Source organism: Pocillopora damicornis, chromosome 4, assembly GCF_964200805.1.
Source record: "Pocillopora damicornis chromosome 4, jaPocDami1.2, whole genome shotgun sequence".
Classification (NCBI taxonomy): Eukaryota; Metazoa; Cnidaria; class Anthozoa; order Scleractinia; family Pocilloporidae; genus Pocillopora; species Pocillopora damicornis.
The window spans coordinates 23,082,497-23,104,150 of record NC_142673.1 but is presented as its reverse complement, the minus strand read 5'-3'; the positions used below and the strand labels follow the sequence as shown (position 1 = coordinate 23,104,150).

At 37.8% G+C, this 21,654-nt stretch overlaps 5 protein-coding genes across 5 annotated transcripts in view; 3 read left to right on the top strand and 2 right to left on the bottom strand.

Annotated features, from left to right (window-relative positions):
• Window positions 1-3,625: 3,625 nt before the first annotated feature.
• Window positions 3,626-7,390, bottom strand: LOC113683510 (BTB/POZ domain-containing protein 2). Its single transcript, XM_027200761.2, has 2 exons — window positions 6,379-7,390; window positions 3,626-5,723 (listed from the first exon to the last, which is right to left on the bottom strand). The coding sequence occupies exons 1-2, from the start codon at window positions 7,032-7,034 to the stop codon at window positions 5,069-5,071; spliced, it is 1,311 nt and encodes a 436-aa protein (XP_027056562.2). The 5' UTR covers window positions 7,035-7,390; the 3' UTR covers window positions 3,626-5,068.
• On the top strand, window positions 7,213-15,466 carry LOC113683511 (snRNA-activating protein complex subunit 3). The gene is made up of 11 exons (XM_027200762.2): window positions 7,213-7,523; window positions 7,896-7,911; window positions 8,540-8,622; window positions 9,250-9,313; window positions 9,717-9,806; window positions 10,047-10,085; window positions 10,525-10,626; window positions 11,094-11,176; window positions 12,150-12,326; window positions 12,985-13,092; window positions 13,421-15,466. The coding sequence occupies exons 1-11, from the start codon at window positions 7,345-7,347 to the stop codon at window positions 13,563-13,565; spliced, it is 1,086 nt and encodes a 361-aa protein (XP_027056563.2). The 5' UTR covers window positions 7,213-7,344; the 3' UTR covers window positions 13,566-15,466.
• LOC113683513 (uncharacterized) lies at window positions 14,218-15,466 on the top strand. Its single transcript, XM_027200763.2, has one exon. It carries the CDS (start codon window positions 14,218-14,220, stop codon window positions 14,854-14,856), a length of 639 nt encoding a protein of 212 aa, XP_027056564.2. The 3' UTR covers window positions 14,857-15,466.
• A 633-nt stretch (window positions 15,467-16,099) lies between these two features.
• LOC113683497 (phospholipid-transporting ATPase ID) overlaps window positions 16,100-21,654 on the top strand; it is a 37,322-nt gene continuing 31,767 nt past the window's right edge. Inside the window, exon 1 of the mRNA XM_089204132.1 lies at window positions 16,100-16,298. The gene's annotated coding sequence lies outside the window, so the exon portion shown is untranslated. The remainder of the gene's footprint in view (window positions 16,299-21,654) is intronic.
• On the bottom strand, window positions 17,443-20,679 carry LOC113683560 (lysM and putative peptidoglycan-binding domain-containing protein 3). Its single transcript, XM_027200816.2, has 2 exons — window positions 20,216-20,679; window positions 17,443-19,172 (listed from the first exon to the last, which is right to left on the bottom strand). Exons 1-2 carry the CDS (start codon window positions 20,525-20,527, stop codon window positions 18,615-18,617), a joined length of 870 nt encoding a protein of 289 aa, XP_027056617.2. The 5' UTR covers window positions 20,528-20,679; the 3' UTR covers window positions 17,443-18,614.

The window sequence follows — 21,654 nt, the reverse complement described above, 5'->3', positions numbered from 1 at the left end:
CTTAGCAAAGTATTTAGAGCCATGCAAAGCATGCAAGCATATCCTTAATTTAAGGTAGAACACATCTTTCTCTAATAACAGAAAGTAAGGGTACATATGAATGTTGTGCCGCGTAGCACTGGGAACACAAATGGTGAAACAGAGAATTAACTCTGAAGTGTAAATTAAAGTGCTACTTAAACCCATGAATAACCCACAGGGCGTTAGCCCTAATAAAGGGAAACAGGGAACCACACGAGGCAAAGAAAAAATCTTTTGACCACGGTGGGAATCGAACCCACGACCTCCGGATTAGATCTACCGTTACTCTGCCGACTGAGCTACGAGGTCGCACAGAGAAAGTCGGGGACGATTTAGGATGGTGAATCGCGGCGAAGAGAAAGTAAGGGTACATATGAATGCTGTGCCGCGTAGCACTGGGAACACAAATGGTGAAACAGAGAATTAACTCTGAAGTGTAAATTAAAGTGCTACTTAAACCCATGAATAACCCACAGGGCGTTAGCCCTAATAAAGGGAAACAGGGAACCACACTTCAGAGTTAATTCTCTGTTTCACCATTTGTGTTCCCAGTGCTACGCGGCACAACATTCATATGTACCCTTACTTTCTCTTCGCCGCGATTCACCATCCTAAATCGTCCCCGACTTTCTCTGTGCGACCTCGTAGCTCAGTCGGCAGAGTAACGGTAGATCTAATCCGGAGGTCGTGGGTTCGATTCCCACCGAGGTCAAAAGATTTCTTCTTTGCCTCGTGTGGTTCCCTGTTTCCCTTTATTAGGGCTAACACCCTGTGGGTTATTCATGGGTTTAAGTAGCACTTTAATTTACACTTCAGAGTTAATTCTCTGTTTCACCATTTGTGTTCCCAGTGCTACGCGGCACAACATTCATATGTACCCTTACTTTCTCTTCGCCGCGATTCACCATCCTAAATCGTCCCCGACTTTCTCTGTGCGACCTCGTAGCTCAGTCGGCAGAGTAACGGTAGATCTAATCCGGAGGTCGTGGGTTCGATTCCCACCGTGGTCAAAAGATTTCTTCTTTGCCTCGTGTGGTTCCCTGTTTCCCTTTATTAGGGCTAACGCCCTGTGGGTTATTCATGGGTTTAAGTAGCACTTTAATTTACACTTCAGAGTTAATTCTCTGTTTCACCATTTCTCTAATAACAGCCTTATTAACCTCTCTGAGGTCGCAACATACCCTGAGGTCACCTGACTTCTTGGGTACATTAACTAGATTTGAAACCCAGGGGCTTACTTTTGTGACCTCTTCAATAATTCTTCCTCTAACATCCTGTCAAGTTCATTATGTAACTGCTTCGATTTGACTGACAGGTTTGACCTCGGGGTCAATATATGGTTAATTTATGTTCATTAGGTTACCTATCCTATTCCTCGAAAAACATAATCGTACTCCTGGAGCAAGGAGTCAAGCTCAATGGTCTGACCGACTGAGTTTACTTGGGCAAGGATTTCTAACTTAAAACTAGAATCTCCTCCTAGTTACGATTCTGCTTTACCATCTATTACATAAACCTTTGAATTAATGGCCAAATGACTAATACTAATGACAGCGTTAGAATAACCTTTACAAATTAACCGTTTGTTCATACGCGGTGAAGCACCTTCGAGTTTCCTTCAGTTTACAGTTCTTGAATATTGTTTTGTGTAAGTGGGAGGAAGTTATATCATACTTATTGCCGGTGTCCACGATCAACTTGGTTTTTCGTTCGTTTATCATAGCTGTGATGGAGTTGTCCACGTTATTCATGAAGAGTGCAGGTTCTTCGCTCTCGTCACCTGAACTGTCCTCAAGTCAATTAGCAGGTTTATTGGATGAGAGGCTACGAACCTTCATCTGTTGAGGTTTCTTCCCTTTCCATTTCTTTCCTTTCATCCGTGTAGTTTCATGCTTAGAACGACAAACTCGTTGTAGGTGCCCAACCTTTTTATAGTTGTTGCAAGTTGATTTTAGCGCACCACCGACTTACTTGGGCTGTGACCGTCCGTGCCACTACAACTGTAACAGTTAGAGCGTTTCGCTGGTGTTCTGCTAGAGGTACGCACGTGGTTAACGGTGATTGCGTTCCCTTTGGAACCTTAGGAGAGTAGTCGCGCTTCTTGAACGGTCGTCTCCGCGTTACGAGCTATTTTCACCGTCTTGGCAAGGAAAAGGTCTCCTTGCTGGAGAAGCCTTTGCTTTAGGATATGGGAGGAACATTTCTCGACGATTTGATCCCTTATCATCTCTTTCTCCAAGTCGCCGAAGTCGCAAGACTTTGCCAACTCTCTAAAGATCGTCAGATACGCGTCGATATACTCGTCTGCTTTTCGTGCTCGCGATCTGAATTTGTAGCGTTCTTCCACTACGTTGCTTTTCGGAGCGAACAAATCCATCCAGGGCGGCTTCACTCCTTCAAGGGTTTTGTGTTCACCTGAGAGAGTGTTGAAGATGCTTTGAACTGCAGGGCCAAGGCAGTGTAGCATTGTCGCTCTCTGGATGGGCTCCTTCTTTTTCTTCGAGTCTGATGTAATAGCGTAAATTTCAAAGGCACCGACCCAGTTGCTACACTTTCTGTTTGAAAAAGGGTTTTGACGCTCATTTTTCTCAATTTTTTTTCTCCTGATTTCTCAATAAATGTATTATTTATTTAAATACTCCATGACTGCCTTTGAGTCGCAGACGTCCATCAGCTTAAATAGGAAAATTTAGTTTCAAAAAATGTCTCCACTGCAACCTCAGGAGTACCCATATTTCACATTTCAGGAGGATAACATTTAGAGGGTCCAACATAGGTTTAGCGGGATGCGGGATGAGGCTTAAAATCGAGGCGGGATGTGGGATATGAGAAATTCTAAAGGAGAGATGCGGGAGACCAGGAGGAAGGGGAGACCAGGATATGCCTTGTTTCAAAGGAAGGACGGGAGATAGGACGGATATAGGCGGGATCATAATTTAGCTAAAGTTACGCGTCACCCGAACTCAGAGACATTAGAAAGTATTTATTTGCTTTAGAAACGGGCTTGATTAATGCTCCCGTGTAAATTGGGGTTGACAGGCCTAACTGACTTCGTAGCATTTCCAGTAAGTTCTCTATATTATTTACGTGTTTTATTCGACTCCGTGGTATGTCCAGTTTACTTGCCTTCTTTATAATTTTGCTCTCATAAATATGTCTGAGTGAACACCCCTTTCTGTATGATATTGCTGGTGGTTCTTTGAAGATTTCTCTTAGCAGTTGTTGTTGTTGCTGTGACTGTTGTATTATGCTATTACAAAGGGCAATATTCGATTGTTTGTTTTTTCCTGTTGAAGGAGGCCCATTTGAAGACAAATTTGGAATGAATAGGATACTCTTTAGAACCTCAAAATGCAATTATAAGTACACTTTTTTATCTTAAGCAGGTTTCTGAAGCAAGTTTCTCCTTCAAAAAACAAACAAACAAAAACAACTTACTTTGGAGTCTGTTTGGCTTTCTCTAGGAGCACGTTTGAGTTACATTAAGTTCCAATCTTACTATTACTTTCATAACTTTCCCAAAGTCATCTTAACCCTCCATTAACTCAATTGTCCTGTTATATCTACTGCAGGGAACATTACGTCGCACACGATCAATACAAAATTTAATTCAATGTCAGTCACATTTAATAAATTTGATGGCAAATTCAAATGTGAGTCTAAAGAACACACTTGTTTACAGCTCGGAGTAACTGTTAAAGAAAGGCCAGAGGCAAACTAAAGTTGTAATGAAAGCATCTTTAACAAAAAAGATCTTACATATACCAGTAGTTCAACAAATTAGCAAAAATTTACTATGAGATAATAAACAGGGGCATAGCCAGCCTATAGTCCAGTTGATCTGGGCATACAATTTATTTCTGCTCATTGACTTTTATAAGACAGCTCTCACTAACTCTGAAACAAAAATGGAACTTTTTTTGGGCACAGGCTTACAACAGGTGGAGAAGCTGGCTATACACCTGAATAAATTACTCCTAATCATGCTGGCAATTACTTTATAAGACATCTTTGGGACAATAATTTAATTTCAATATACTGAATGGTTTTTATGAAGTTTCATTAGTTTGATGACCCTTCCACACCCAGGAGTGACTAAGATCAGTTTCTCTCTCCAATTTCAGTACTATGTCATGCACACAAGTGATGAGAGTAAATGAAAATATTACTAGGAGATGATTTTTCAACCAAACACCAAATTCTCAAATGACAATTATGAGAAATGTATGACAGACAAAAAAAGGAGAACTACTGATTGAGATATTGAGGGTTAGAAGATTAAACTTATGATATGTTCCAGTAAATGTTCATAAGCCCAAGGTACTCCTTAAAGCTGTACTAACTTCTCTCTGGAGTCACATAAAAACATTTTTGCATAACTATCCCCCTTGAAAGAAAGAAAGTGACACAGGTGAGGCACATCAAGAAATTAATTCCATTCTTGATGATAGATCTACTGTAAAATCTGTGAATTTCCTTTTTCTTCAATGGCCAATGTATGTACATGGCTCACACATCCCATAACTGGTCAGAGAAGTTTCCTACTCCACCCAAACTCTTTCCCAAAAAAAGCAGGACAGTATGGCAAATTTTTATCATCTTTCACTACATTTCAACTTTCTCTACATGAGAGCCTGTTTCAGTGCCTCCACAGAATATTAATATCACCTCATTACTGTGCACTCTCACATGTTAATGTCTAACCTTATTAGTTGCAGTCTCTTATTTATATGGAAGATTTGTTATTTACTTTTCAATACACTTCTTATCCTCTTTTTTCACACTTTTAAGTGTGATAATTAATCATTACAAAATAAAGGTCATCTTAGGCTACAATATATAGGGTAGACAGCTTGTTGTCCTTAAAACTAATTTAACCTCAAGCAAAGCATTGAAAACATTGAAGCCCAGAAGAGCAGGTGCTAAACAGAAAGCAAACTCAAACAAAATAATGACATATGTACAATAACCGGGAAAATTTTTTGAGTGTACACTGTATATGATGATTTCTTTAGAGTCCTTCTACATGTATACAGTTGTTTCCTGATCAGGTGTAAAAAATTAGTTCTGGTAGCTGTCCATCCTCTATGGAGGTACCATTATTGTTTCCAGTGGCATATGAAAACTGGAAAGTTATCTTTTCTTTCTGCTCTGTTTCAAAAACAACTTTCTTTCCACCTGAAGTGCCATAGTGTGAATCAGGACCCTTCAAAGTTGCACTGGCAGTGTAACTTACTCCAGCTTGAATCTCAATTGGCTCCTTAAACATAACACGGAAAGTGGAGTCGCTGCCATCACTGCTGAATGCTGTTTCATTGTGGCCAAGAATTTTTCCTGTCTCTGTCACAATGACTTGAATAGTTACTTGATAGTCACTTGGACCATACATTGATCCATAAAGGCCAAAACCCACCACAAAGATCTTTCGACTGCATGTGAATCGTATCCTGTCACTTGTACCACTGTAACCCCAACGACTCTCAACTTTTTGGAAGCGACAAACTGCTTTTTCCTTACCAGTCAAACAACAGCGTGGCTTGTCCAAGAAATTGACCTCAGGCTTAGGGTTGACAGTGAAGTAAAGAAACAAGCTGACTGCCTCCCTGTCAGTGAGGATTCCAAACTGTGCAACACCAGCTGCAAACTCCTCTATGGTCATTAGCGGAAAGCGGATCATGTACAGGGCCCTTGAAAGAACATTTCTACAAGAAATATTAGGAATGATTATGGTTACAATTTTTGTCAATAGAAAAGGGAATTTTTACTTTTACATATATCAAAGGCTCCAGGTCACATACACCACCTTTAAGATCAGTATTGTTGAAGTATTAGGATTATTACAGATGATCCGAGTTCACAAAAAATTGGTTTGACCACCAAAATTCCAAAATAATAGAAAATCCCTTATATCATGGTTTGCAAACTTCAGAGCACAGTAGAATTGGAGAAAAAAACCCATTAAAGCTACCAAAATCTCACAAACTGACAAAAACACCACGCAAAAATAAAAACACCTGACTCCCCTTAGCAATTCCCCCCCTTTACACTTCTTTGACTTTTCAAAGTAGAATTACTTTGATACTGAAAGATGCAGTGCCACTGCTCATATACAAATTCATACAATATTGTTTCGATCCTAGAAGCATAAAGAAGATTAATCTCTGTACATATTTTCAATCAATTCCCAATTTTTGGCCCTACCCCTAACGCCTGAAACTTGTTTCTAATTGAATGATACCTGTATCTCCTTATTGCTACGTGCTTGATTGCGCAGAGCTAACAACTGAGGAGATGAGCTCCATAGGGTTCTCAAGCGCATCCTAAATTTTAAAAGCTTATCAATTCTTATAATCTGACCTTTTGTTTTCAGGAGTGGAGGGTATTCTCCTGCGTTGACATTCGTGTTCAGCCCACCTCAAAGCTTCAGCGAACAAAAGGCTTTCGCGGATGGACAAAGTGTCTCTTTGCAAAACGACACAAAGTGTTTCAAAATCAATATCAGTAAAGCCTTCCGCTGCAATCGCCTCTGCAGTGTTCTTGTCAATACATTCGAGACATAGGTCTGCTAATTGAGGTTCATCAAACAGTCTGGCTTGGCTCAACAACATGAAAGCGTTATCTGGACTTAAATTCTTCTTTAAGAAATCCACGCAGGCGTTTTCCAGAGTTGGCACCGCGTATTTTTTGGCCGTGTAAAGAGTCGTCATTACTGTTTCGGGTCCAATTTGTACTTCGTCAGTATAAATAAATCGAAGCAAGGAGTGGAAAGCTGAATATTCAACGTCGGGTAGTTCCACTTCGTCTGACTCTGTTGACATTCCACCATTGAACATAGCATCAAAAACAGCGCTTCTTACAGCGAGTATAAATTTGTGGGCAGGAATTCGTCGCCTCTGAGTGCCTTTCCCGACCATAAAATGTACATCGCTCACTATTTCGTTGTTAAAGAGGAAGGAGATTGCATCCTGCACAGAAGTTTTCTCAGATTGCCAGTTGTACGGAGATGAGCTCATCTCGCGAGTTCATTTAATAGTTTTGAAAAAATGGCTCTTCCAATGAGCGAAAATCAGCAGATATCTGTTTTGAGTAGATTCCACAAACAGCTTTAACAATATAATCAACGTTCTAGAAAGTGAACTTCTTCCTTGTCAAGGTTTTCGCATTTCCTGATGCGGTGTGCAAATCATGTACGAGATATGTAAAATCTAGACCATAATGCTCATTTAAATACAACTTAGTACAAGTACTTTGATTGGTGAATACACTCTCCAATGCCGTTTGCCCAATCACAACTATCGTTACGTCTCTCGCAGTACTAGTTCAATGGCGGCTCGTGGAGAGTGTTCAAATCTGATATCCATAAAACAGTTTAAGAAAGAGTTTATGGAGTTTCTTGAACCGGCTCAATATGAAAGGAAAAAGTTTGAAATCGACCTGACCCAAATGGCTAAGGAAATGGACGTACCAATGGATGTAGTAACAGACTTAAGCGAAGTATGCAGGTATTTTCAAGTCAACATCGACGATCAAAATAATTTTGTACTATATAATTTTCATCCATGCCCTGCCAAGTTAATCCACCTATAATCTGTTTAATCCCATACTATTTCAAATAAAGCTTCAGTCAATCTGTTGTGTTCCCTATTGTTTGCGTTTATCAAAGAGCTGTTATACAAAATTAATAATTGAAGACTATGCGGAAGTATGATTGTAAGAGGGTTATATCCAACTTATACGGATATACGCACCCCAGGACTGTAACAAAATTGGCAGTGCGAACAATTCTTTGTGTTTATTTTTTGCAAGAACACTTACATGTATATTACTCAGTACATCTTTTTTTTCTTTCTTTTTTCTTCTTCTATGTGAAAAAGTTCGAGCAATTTAAAGGTATGTCAAAAATTGTCTGGGGCTAGTTTATCATTATGGGCATCAGTGAATATTACCTTTGTCAGATTTACTAACTATAAAGTCAATTTTTCTGATGAGTAATGTATTAGAACATAATTGAAAAGGGTATTTTTTGGCATTTTAGCATTTTTACACCACTTATTAGATACTATCTATCAGGCTATGGGGTATTAGTTTAATTCAACAATCAGCCTTATTACAACATTGGCAGTGACTGGGACTGCAAAAAAATTTCAAGATGGCAAATTCTGGTTGTCCAACTTGTCTTCAACATCCTATTAATCAGGAAGTATCAAAATTACATTTTAAGCCAGAATTAATTCTTACTACCGGAAAACACTGTTATCTATAATGCAACCTAAATGTCTTTTTAACTTTATGATCAACTTCTTACTTTTGAAGGGAAAAAAATAAAATGATCACTGTGAGGATGTGAGCTGAGAAATACATCAGCCTTTTAATGTGGAGATTTAAAAACTTTCTTTTCTTTGTTTTGTCATCAGTCACATCCTGTTAAACATGAGTTTACTAATAATTGGTATGGTCCCTCTCTGAGAATAATTTACCAACGTGGTGATAATTCTTACCAACTCTGGTTTCATCTTAGTGCCCAGCAGAAACAGAAGGCTTGGAATCTATTGATATTTTTGGGAATTCCATTCCTGATGGAGTAGAGCTTGAATCCTTAAAGTAAGTACCAGTAACTAAAAGTGAACCATTCTTTACAGACTATTAATTTAAAGGAAGTAATTATATGTATCTGATTCTGTGTTCATCAGCTGTTGGGAAACTACCAGTCAACTCCCACCAAGGAGTACTATCCCATCTTTTCTTCCTTATAAATGTACTGTAATTTTCCTCTCTTTGGTTTATTGTTTGTTTATTTATTGTTTATTGCCTGGTATCCTTCCAGGTAACAACCTATAGATTACACATAGATTGTTGCACAAATTGATAATTAAAAAGTATAATAAACCAAGGAGGAAAGCTAAACAGAACTGATTAATTCTTGTGTCATAATGATTGTAGTTTGCACAATTCATTAAGTAAATGGTAACAGTATCCTTCATTAAAGAAAATGATTTACTGTGTTTATCATAGATGTTATTTAACCCTGTAATTCCCAAGATCCTAGTATGATTCTCCCTTCTTATTACCATACTTTTGTTTGCAAATTAGACAAAAAAAATTGAATCTTATTCCAAAATAACACCATCTAGCAGATAAACTTGTCTGCTTTTATAACCTGTTTAAAAGATAACACATTGGAATTGCAAGAAGTTACATGTTAATCACTTCCAACCTGTTAAACTGCAGGCTTCTGAAAGAGAGAAGAGGAAGATTAACTGCTCATAGAAAAGTTGTGAATTATCTTGTAAAGGTATACACTGCTACTTGTCTATAGCAAGCCTAAGAACAAGCTCTGAGTTTGTACCATGTGATGTTTACCAACCAATAATCTGAGGCTGCATATTGGTGTGATTTATTTGTTATAGCGTAATAGAGAAATTTTAAATTGAGTGTCAAAAATGCACTGTAATCTGGGATTGTTGTGGTTTTACTTTACTTTGCTAAAGTTCCATCCCACAATGCAGACTCTAGTTATGTTCATGTAGACTGCATATATTCATTGGTTGTGTGGCTGTATTGTGACATTTCTAACTGACTAGGTATTCATGTGGTTCATAGCAATTTCCAGTCTTCAAACTGCCAGGACCAGAGGTGTACACTTCAGTCTGCATTATCATCTGCATCAATTCACTACTGATTATTTTCATTGATAGGAAATACAGCCCTCTAAAGAGCCACAAGCATTTCAGGAAATTAAGACAAATGAGGTTATCTTGTCAGTTGCAATTTGTCATCCCCGTAAGGTCAGTAAAAATTGATCACAAAGAATTATACCACCAAGGCATAATTTTATTGATCCATTATGGAAAAATACTTTTGTGCCACTGTAGTGTTATACTGAATGTTTTCTCTTCATACCCATTAAGACACCCCCCTCATTGTGTGCAGAGGTCTCCAGTTATGACCGTTTTTAGATCAGCCAGCAGGGAACACTGACTGACTTAACTATAAAAGCTTAATATTAAGTTATGTTCTTCCTTTAGCAAAACAAGGTTCAAGAATTCCATGTGCTGGGAAGTCAGGTAAGGTGGAATTTTATGTTTAGTCATAATTGCAAGATTGATATGATTAATGACCTTAGTTTGAGCCTTTCCTTTTTCTCAAAAACAAACAAAAAAATTCAAAACAGCATTGCAAAGTTGGCCTCTTTTTCTGACATACACCTTGAAATGAAAATGAAGCAACAATACCTTACTCATTGAAGGTGAATGCCAGATTAAACATCCTAGAATTTGTTTTGAAAAAACAAATATCACTCAAGATGATTTTGGAGTGTTTCAACTATCTTTGGTTACTTCTCTCTGGTTTCAGAGGGCTGTTTCTGTTTTCAGGTGTTCCTGTTCAGTTTCAATGACTCTTAAATATAAAATAATGTAACTTTTCTGCTGTAAGCAAACTACATAGGAAACATCTACACTATGTGCCAGTTGTGGAGGCTTATTTTATTCACTTTATTGTAAGTGTCTCACAGAATTACGTGACAAGATATTTTGTACTGCTGATGAAATGATACTTGGGGATCACAGCAATAATCCAGACCAATTATCACAAAAAAGAGCTAAGGTTTGTACAATAATAGAGAGGTTTGAAATAATGTTGACTTGAACGGAAAGGGAAGTGATGTAACTTTTGATGTCCTCCTTTCACCTGTTTGAGCAGTAATGAGATTTACATGACTATTTGCATTTGTTGTGAAAGGGAGAAAAGAGAGAGCTTTTTTTTTTGTACTTTGCTGTGGGATCCAATAAGCAGAAGATTGTGCATAATCAGTAAAAAATTTCGTGCTCTTGTTTACAATAAACGATACTTTGATCATGGTAATCTTAGTGATTATGGTTATGATACAGGTGATAATAATATAGTAATACTAGTGATTTCAATTCACGCCTCCCCTCTTGGGACTTTTTGCGGACAATTTACACTCTGGCAGGAGGTTAATCAACATTCATTTTGTAACCATGAACCCGCCCAAGGCTTGCTTTGGTATTTTCCGTTCGTATCTTTACTTGAATGTTGTTTGTTCATTTTAGGATGTGTTCAAGTCTGGGTTCTTTTTCATAGAGGGAGTGTTTTACAATGACAAACGTGATCCACTTTCAAAGGATTACAGCAAGTTAGTACATTTAGTTTAGCTTGTCATGTATTCAAATGACTACATGATAATCACCACTCGAATTAAAACCAGCTACAGTTGTGGATTAAAGTCTTTACATAATTGAAAATAACTTCTACCAATCTTGCTAGCCTGTAAGATAGAGATATGTCCTGAAATGCATGCAGTAACGAAATCGGCGAAAATTTCGCCAAAATCGTCATCCGCCAGGCTGATTTCGGTGTGACGAATTTGACCAAAATTCGTCAAAATCGTCATCCGCAAGGCTGATTTCAGTGTGACGAATTTGACCAAAATTCGTTAAAATCGTCATCCGCCAGGCTGATTCGGTGTGACTAATTTGACCAAATTCGTCAAAAATTGTCACTTTTGACAATCTGATTTCGCTTTTACGAGTTTGACTAAAATTCGCCAAAATCGTCAAATCCGTGAACATTCACTCGGTTTCACAAAATTTCGTCAAATTTGCCATTTTCATTACTTTGTCAGATATGTCCAGAAATGCATGCAGTAACAAAAATGGCCAACATTCGTCAAAATCCAAAATGGTCAAATCCATGAAGCTTCACTCGGTTTGACAAAATTTCGTCAAATCTGCCATTTTCGTTACTGCGTGCATTTCTGGACATAAGTTTAAGATTGGTTTACATCCTTACTACATCTGTTTGACGGGAGAAGTAACAGACTTCTTTGGATACTAAATATTAGCCCACTAAATCTAAGGTTTGGCTTCAAATTCTAATAATTTGTGATTTTTATTCGAGTATCCAAAGTAATCTGGACTGTTTTGGATGCTTTACGTCGTCATGTGATTGGTCTAGAGAGCACGTGCCACCTTCTCATCCAATAAGTTTTAAAACTAGAACCAAATGCAACTTGGCCACTTGCGTTTTCCCGCGTCTCAGGCAGTTTGCTGGTTTTTGTTTTGAGTTCTTATTGACTGATATTCTTACAATAACAATACCAATTACAGGGTGATCACTGAGTGGGCCAAAGATCCACAAAGAAGAAAGTGTCCTGGACTTGGCTTATTTACCAGTAAGCGAATGGAGGATGTAATATTTGAAGACCTGAAAGTCAAATTAGGATACCCATATCTATATTGCCATCAAGGAAACTGTGAACATGTTATCATGTTTACTGATCTTAGGTAAGAATAGTCAAGAATATGGTAACTGGCAGGTCGCCCGAAAGTCATCTCGTCCTAAGTCATGTCGCCCGAAAGTTTTTGTCATGTTGCCCGAAATCCTGAGTCATGTCGCTCGAAGAAAAATTAAATTTAAAAAAATCACTTAAAAAGATCAGACGTAAACCAAGAGTACACTGCAGTTGTTTTCAATTAACATATTTGCTTCTATACTTTTCTGTTTATTCCTCTTCGCATGTTATTTCCGTTCACTAAGGACGGTTAAAGGTAAATGCCTTAACAGTGCATCTTTGATCTACTATCGTCTCGTCGTTGCGTTAGTTTGCAGGTGTCCCATTTGAGGACGTATGTCAGTGTTTATATTCCAGCCATATTTTGACGAGCTGCCATTTACGAAGTAATAGCGAGCATTCGAAAATAACCGTCCTTGTCGTCGTGGCCATCTTTTTGTGGACCATCCGTTCCTGTGTCTCCTTTTTGTGCACCGAAATACGATAGGAAAGTGGGGTGGAAGGGAGTGAAATGATGAATCGGTGACAGCTGTGGGTGGCAGACTGACAGATAAACAAACAGACAGACAGTCAATAAGACATTCAGACGAACAAGTTGCTTCAATTACTAAAAAAGTTGATTGATTTTGGTGTTGCTTTCAAATTTTTAGACTGATGAATGTGGACGATAATCCGAACCTGAATGAATACCCAGTTCAAGTATTCAAACATAGAGGAAAGCGAATCAGGTGCCGCGTGTGTGACGTTTACACTGCAAAGTAAGAGTTCAGCAGGGAGTTCTTTAAGTATTTACTTGTTATCATTATTTTCAGCCATAGGATCAAACTTTTTGGAGCTTTTCCCGATATAACTGTCCCTGTAGCATGTAGTGACGGGGATTTAGGGGGGTTCTCGATAGGGGAACTCTCCCCTGGGATGAGATGCTGGACCAGCCATGGCAGGAAACCCCCGGGAGGATACCCCCGGCAGGAAATCCGAGTCTGCTATAAGTACCTTCCTATCCTCCTTCATCGATCGCACGAAATCGCCAGCCGCAGAGCAAGTTTTCCATATATTTACGGGACATTTTTTCTTAATTTATTTCAGATGGGTGACAGTGAATGATGTGTTAGCGTACGAAGAACCTTGTTTTTTCTGTGCCACTTGTTTTAAAGGACTTCATTACTCACACAGCGGAGAAAAAATCTGCGATTTTCAGGCCTATCCAGTGGTTGGGGACTTTGACTGGTGATTCAATGTTAGAACTTGCTCAAAGTGAAAAAGCACACAGAGAAAAGGCACACGAAGCACAATTGGAAAAGCCAACTCGAAAATGTACATCCTTACCAGTGATCCTTGGCCAACGAAGAGCAAAACCCATGAACCATTTCTGTTGATGGCCAATATTTTGTCAGAGGCATTTCTTTGCGAAGGCATAAAACCACGTAAAGAACAGCGATATGTTGCGAAAGTTATCCGTTTTAGAAATAGAGATTCCCAACGCTATTCAAAATCATTCAGGTTGAAATTTTTGTTATAGTGATTCCATTTCTCGAAAACAATCGGGGCATCTGAGGTTCGATTCCTCTGGGGATTTATACTTTTCATTACTCCATGCGCATGACAATTGTTTGAGATCGTTTTCGTATGTATAATTCGCGTTGTTAATATCAAAATTTATCGGATACGTTCGATGGAAAAAAGGAAGATCCGGATTAACGTGACAATTTTATTTTCAGTTTCAATTCGTTAATTTCGTCTGTGTTTTAAGTAAATTGAATAAGTATTTGAACAGTTAAGTAGCGTCTGTGACGACTTAAAATTTCCCTTTCCATCCATGTTATACAATTTCGAAATCTAGAGAGTTCGCCTCATTTATTGCGGTTCGCGTCGCCGAAGGCGCCATGGGCGCAAGCATTTCTACCCAAAAGATCTCTGAAGAAGATCGGTTGAAACGGCAAAACTTACAGAATGAACTTGGCAAGATGCAACACAGTTTGCGAGTGACGGCAGCTGCTCATTACTTATCTTCAGAGCACTATAAAAGCCTGGATACAAAGCTTCAGTTCGCGTCAGTGATCTTGGGAAGTTTTGGGACCGCGGCAAGTGTGGCGTCTAAATTGGCCTGGAAAATGATGGTTTCAAACAGTCCTCGTCTCGCACCGATCGTAGTTGCGACTTCCACAACTTCAGTACTCTTCACAGCTGTTGTGAATATACCAAATGTTCAAAATGCGCCGGCTAATTTGTACAAGGCTCACTTTAAGTCTGGTATTCAATGCCAGTACCTCGAGAAGCGAGCGAAGTTTCTGTCGGAAACGGAAGTGTGGGATACAAAGATTTCTTGGCAAACTCTTGCCAGCAAATACGATGCTTTGCTCAAGGAGAAGACAGAAGTGAACAGCCAAATGCAATCGGAGTACTGGGCTTACCGCAAGGCGTTAAAAAAAAACGAGGAAAAACAACTTGAAAAAAAGAGAAAAGAGGCTTTTTACCAGCAACCAGAAGGAACTCAACCGTTACATCATGTTAGTGCTGAATAGTTTTGAAAGTTTCAGTTTTGTGTGTCATCAGAGTTGGAAATAAAAGGATAGAACGTTCCCCTCAGGGTATAATTTTAACATTTCCGGATAGAAACTGCGATCGACCATGCGGTATTTTTGTTTCGATTATTTAGATATGAACTAAAATTTTACTTTTTGTTGTCGCTTTCCGTACCGACAGAAGCTTTACGTGAATATCGTTCATCGTGTCACAGCACAAGATATATGCAATTTACAATACACCACTGTTGTAAACATTATTGTAATTATACCTTTTACATAGACTTAGAGCCTATTTCAAAACAAAAGATGCGATAGTTTAGTTGTGTATAAACCTAAGCATTATGCTACTTCCTGTTTCAAGAATTTAATTTTTTAAAATATCACTGCCGTGATGGTATGCTAGGAGATCTTTCCAGTTCACTATGCTACCATTAAAGTTCTTAATAATAACTTTTGATCCTTAGTTCTATCTTTGGATTCGTAATTAAAAGTTGGATCCGTATGTTGTAATAACTTTGGATTTGTATTTGGATTGTTAAGGAAGTTTGCTCCTACACACATAAAAAGATTTATATTAACTAATGAAAAAGTAAATATGAAACTGTGACATTCGTTGTTGTTTGAGATTCCAAGGAGTGACCTAACCTGTCAAAAGTTGACCTCTGATGAGTTCAAATTTAGACTAAGGACTCCGCTATTTTGAATACTGCTCAGCAAACTGCCGCCTTACTTGTGACGTGACAAAGCCACGCTTCTTTTTTTTGGTTAATCTCTTTGCGATCTTTTGGTACAGTTAGTAGCTGTTCAAAGAAGTGATTTTAAGCAAAGAGTGATGCTGACTTTTTTTTGTTGCTTTTTTTGTTTTTGAGTTTTTTTAGTTGTTTTTTTTAATGAAAAAATATTATTAGCTAAGGACGATTTTGTGTATGTTTTCGATGCCTGGAGAAAGTGATCTTGTGGAGTCGTTTGTGTTTGGTCAAGGGCGAATTTAGATACCATCGTAAGCATGTTTATTTGATTTTGTTATTCGGAATGAATAATTTACGGAGGTAAGTTAATATGATGTGATCCACTAACGTCGAAAATATATCAAGTCAAAGGAACAGTTTTGGGCTCGGTCCGCAATTTTGTCAACAAAATAAACACATACCGCTGAAAAAGATGATAATTCGGACCACCTGCAAAGCTGTCGATTGTTTCTTGAAGGTTGTGAATGTTAAATATTCCGTAGTGACATCTCATTTACATCTACATCTACTCTTATGTTGGTAAAATCTGTACAGGCATCACACCAACCAACTCGCGCGCAAAGTGAGAAGACTGCGAAGGCTTGAAATTATATTAAGATCGATCTTGATCAAGAAATGGGCCAGGAATATTCCACAATAGTGCAAATAATCGTGAAAGCTGATCGCGGAAAAGCAATTGCGTGACGCTCGGTAAGTTTAAGAAACCAGACGAAAAAACTCTTAAGGTTCTCAGTGTGCATTTTGTACCCACCTGTAGTCTGCAGTCTACATTTTGTACCTAGTCTACATTTTGTATCCAGTCTGCAGTCTGCATTTTGTACTAACAAGTATCGGTGGCACCAATACAGGTTATTTCTGGGTACAGTTATTCGCACAACACACCTGTGTGTGAGTTAACTCGACATTTTCGTCCTTATCCGCGTTAAAACTCTTCTTTCCTTTTGTAAACATGTAGACATCACTTATACTGTTTCAAGTAGTCCCTCACCCCAAAAAAATAACTCTTGCATGCATAGCATGCCCATGTTTTTTTTGGCTATAAGCTAAACACAAGCTGTTTTTAGAACACGCATTGGGGTGCGTGTGCGACCAAATTGTCTAGTAAGTCTAGTCTTCACAACTGGAGACAATTGTGGTCTGTAGAATCCAAAATACGGTCAGTAGTTAATTTTCATTTGCACTTTTTTCTAGTGGAGATTAAAAGTACATTGTTTCTCCTCCAAGGGGCACCTAAGCAAAGTCCCAAGTCATTAGTTAGAACTATTAAAAAGAGTCTTAAATAGTTTGTCGAATGTGAGTCCGATCCTAAAATAAACAAAAGAATGACCTCTAGAGAGAGACCAGAAAGAAACGACAACTTTTGTCGTTAAGGAGTATATCTGTCAATCGTGACTTAAATTGTGTAGTTTTGAGTTCTTTTCAAGTCTTAGTTAATAGAATCAACATTTTTCTATCAGAGAATGCAGTAACTTTGATTCTCAGATCTCGTGGGTTTTCAGTTGGTGGTAGTTTCTTGAGGAGTCAAAGCTGTGTTATATTCTGCATCATTATCAGAACGTTGTAGATTTTGAAATGAGCCAATGGTTGTATACCATCTGACTAAAAACTGAAAAAGGAACAGCTAGGGAAGAGGGAAAACCAGGAGAAAAAAAGTAAGGAAATGCATAAGTGGTTAAAAGAGTCAGCTTCTGCTGCCTGTATTATCAGGCTTCAATATGTGTGGGTGTCTATACCCATAACAACTTCAGGGAATACAGGTGGTGCCTTGTCTAAGTTAGCATGGAAAAATAAAACCCACCAGCTACAGTAGAGAAAAGAAGGAAAAAATGCCAGCTCAACCAATACTGTCTATTTAATTGCATTTAAGATTTCTTTATTACTTTAAATTTCTCAATAAATTAACACCTATCAAATAGCAACAGCCCTTTGAAGGAAGAGAGTTTTCAAATAACAACCCAAATATCAATGCAAGAATTGTTACAAGGCAGATGCCTCAAGCACAACTGTAATTTGATAATAGGAAATAGTGCATTTAGGTCTTCTTCAATATTGGCCAATAGAAGAAAGTCGTTTGTGGAAGCAAAGATTACATGACAGCACCACTTTCTTAATGATTACTGCTCAAACTTATTCCTAAAGTCGAGAGAATGTACTGTTCCAGAAACTTTTCCTCGTGAATCATTTTGGTTGCCCTACAAAGTTGTGGGACATTTCAAGAAAAACAACAACATATTTATGCAAGCTTCACAAAGGCTCGTCAGAACATGTGTACAAGTCTTGGATGGCAAAAGTAGTAAGCACAGTCATCCTCATCGCCTTGGTCTGTTTGGGTAGCCCTGCGGATAACAAGGGTTGGATTCCAAATTGTCTTCAGAGTTTGAACAGAAAATCCTTCTCTGTCTCTTATTTTTTTGTCCAACAAAGTAATGTGATAAGCTGTGTTCCAACTGAATGATGTAACACCATTGCCAGTCAAAGCAAAGTTTACTGTTGACGCTTAGTTAAAAAGATCTTTGAGTGAAATGAATTAATTTTATCTTCAAGACTATTAGACTTGTATAGTATGCAGTGGCCTAAGATTGAGTCCTTGACAACACAAGAAAATGTTTTAGAAGGAAGTATGGCTAGGGTTTGCAACAACTGTGGAAATGTCCTAAGCTTATGCACAGGTAGGGAGCACTCAAAAGCATCCAACAATATTGTAACATATTATATTAGCATCAAGTTGAGAAAGATAAAAAAGTTTACAGATTGAGCCACTGATTAATGTCCATTATGATCAGAAATTTAAATTTTGTTTTACATAACTAACTTTGCAACTAAATCTCACTATTTTTGTATAATTTATATCTTAATCTGGCAGTGTACATCACCAATAGAACTCCACTTTGATTTCTTTCTCACTTTCATTTCAATAATTCCATCACTAAATTTTTTGTACAAGGAGTATTAAATAGTCAAAATTTATGTCTGTATGTGCCATAAATATAAAAAAATATATTTTGGTCAGCTATTATCAGAACTTTGGTCCTGATCTGTGTACTTTGTTCTAAGGTATACAAAGGCAATGAATCCAGGCAGTAATATACCTACAACAAACACAAGCACAATTACTCCCTTCCAACCAACTCCGCAAGCAGCACCAAGTGTCTTTTCTTGCTGTTTTCTCAGTTTTATAGGGTTTATGCAATTAATCGTCAGTGTTCTTGTGACTTCATCAAGATTACTCTTCCGCAAAGGTGTTGATTTGCAAATAAGTTTAAGATCATTGTCCATGTGCTTTAGAAAGCTGTTTGGTGAATCAAGAGCAGACCGAATACTAACAGTTCTAACACACTCTCCATTGGGTTCCATGTCCTCATAATCAGACTCGTCATTCTCATCATCATTATCTACCCCTGATGAAGAAGGCTGGTTCCCTGGTATTTTGAGAGATGGAGGTCTTTGCTTTTTCTCAGAAACTTCAGTCAATATCCCATGTGGTTGGACTGGGATTTTAATGGTCTTAAGTGCATAAAAATCTTGATCACTGTATAGGTTGTTAACTCTCTTTAGCTCTGCAATCTGTGGAAAAACAATGCTCAGTCAGTATCAACATTTACAATACAAGCCAACATGAGTCTGTAAATTCCATATTTAAATTTGGTAATTTGCACCCAAAAAAATTTAAATAACTTTATTTTAACTTTAGCAATCATATTCTCTGGAACACTGTTTTCTTAACCTTTCCTATGATACTGACTGGGGAATTTTTTAACAATCAGGAGCCTCTTAAGTGCTGATCATTTCTGTTATTCCCATAAGGGAATACTAACAGTTCTAACACACTCTCCAGAACAAGAACCTAACAACCACACCACTGTGTTAAATTTGATTCAAAGGTGATACTGTAAGGAAATATCAGAGGCCATACACTCATGAGTGTGAAATGGTTAAATGCAAATAATAACTAATGGAATTGTACTTCAATCCAGTTGATTGGCAGTACTTCAATTTTCCTTTCCTCAATTTTTTCCTGAAGTAAATTGAAGAAAAATTATGCAATTCTTGAAATTAAGCAGAACAGGACCGCCAAAATTTAACATAATTCCTTCCCTAGTTTGGAGCCCTCTACCACATCAACCAGTTTTCTACTCAAGAAAAAATTTTATGGTTAACCAATATCATTGTTTTCATCTTCGCCCTCGTTTGCAGTCCTCTGCCTCATCAACCAGTATTCTAGCCGAGAAAAAATGTTACGGTAACCAATATTATTTTTTTGTCTTGACGCCCTCGAGCTCTATAAGATGTATCGAACTAAAGGGCATGGTGTTCTTGATCATAGAAAAATAAAAACCCTTACATTCACCTCTTTAAAGTGTTTAAGTTAATCATGAAGTTATAAAACAACATTACCAATTCAAAACGGCATTATTTAAGGTTATGTAAGGAGTATGATCCAAGCTAATTATTGATTGTACAAATAATTTCCAACCTTGGAACATAAAACAGGGATAAGCATATTATATAAGTTTTTATTTTCGTCTTCCTATCCATTTGTATATAATATATCAATTGGCATAAAAAGTGGAACAAATTAAATTGAAATAAGTATTAAAATCACATACCGTACACCCGTATTGTAGAGAGAAACTTTGAATGGTATCAGATGGTTGAATTTCACGATCGATAGTTTCTGTCTTCTTAGACTGTTTAGAGGCTGTTTTAGTGGATGCATATGATCTCTTGTTTCTACTCCTTGGTCTAAGCTCTGTCATCTCCACTGAACCATCCTCGATCTCAACTTCCTCGGCTCGATCATTCCCAAAGATATAAACCCGCGATGACGAGACATTTTGTATTTCATGGTCAATTACCGAGTCATCTTCTGAACGCGTTGAAACATAACTTGTATAGCCTCCTTTCTTCAAAAGAGACATGACTAATATTCCTCATTTTATAGACAAGTCATCGTTGTGTAGAAATATGCCAGTGATCCGTATTTAAACGCGACGCTCAGAATTATAAATTTTTGGATGAGAAAGAGCGTTCTCGTCCGCCATATTGAGCGTAAGACACGTCACGACTCTTTACTATATTTGGACATAGGATAAACGTATATCCGTCATGAAGTGTGTTACTTTTGTTTCACTTCCGGTTTCGTCCAAGTCACGCCATCTACAGTGTGTTTTTAAGTTATTTTTTAAAATTCTAATGACAAAAAGGTTCATGACTAATTTAAACTCGTGATGCTCTCAGTCTCCTTAACCAAGTTTTGCATTTTTGTATTTGATTCGATAAAAAGTTATGCTTAGGTCATTCACCTTTTTTCACTCAGTTGACTGGTAACTGCATGCTTTCATTTGTAGACTGACAATCCTTATGAGTTAGCAGCCCCTGATCAGGCTCAAAAACCTCACAACCCCTCATCTCATAGATCTTTGAGCTCTCGTGGTTGTCCAGATGGTTTTCGAATCCCAACAGCATGTCCGATATTTCCATTATGAAAACTGAAGCGATTGTTCAAAACTAATTTCCCGTTAGCCTGAGGCGCGGCGACGGAACTGTTTTGAGGGTTAGGACTCACCCAGGCTTAGACCTGGGCCAGACCTAAAGAACTACAGATGCCATTTTTGATCCTGACATGAACCATCATGTGCTACTTGTCCGAAAAAAAAAAATTGTTTCCAATATCTAAGAAACACTCATACGTGTCAATAGTTCTAAGGCAGACTTGAACGGAGTAAATTTTTAAATTTCCGGCCTTGTAAACATGATCCACAATAGCAAATTTTTCCTGGAAATGGTTTTCCTGGAGGAGTCTTTTTAATCGAAAAAACACTGATTTAAAAAAAACGTCGGAGGACAAATTGAAACAAACAAGCTCCCAAGAAGTAAAATAAATCAACATGAAAATAGCTAGCACAAAACGAGAAAACTATGAACTGAAGACTTGTAAGTCTTGTAAGGGAAAAACTTTTTTTCTCTTTTCCCTATGACGGTATAAGCTTTGTACACAATTGAAAGTGCCCCTCTTTAAAATTCTAAACATTCAACGGATCAGTTT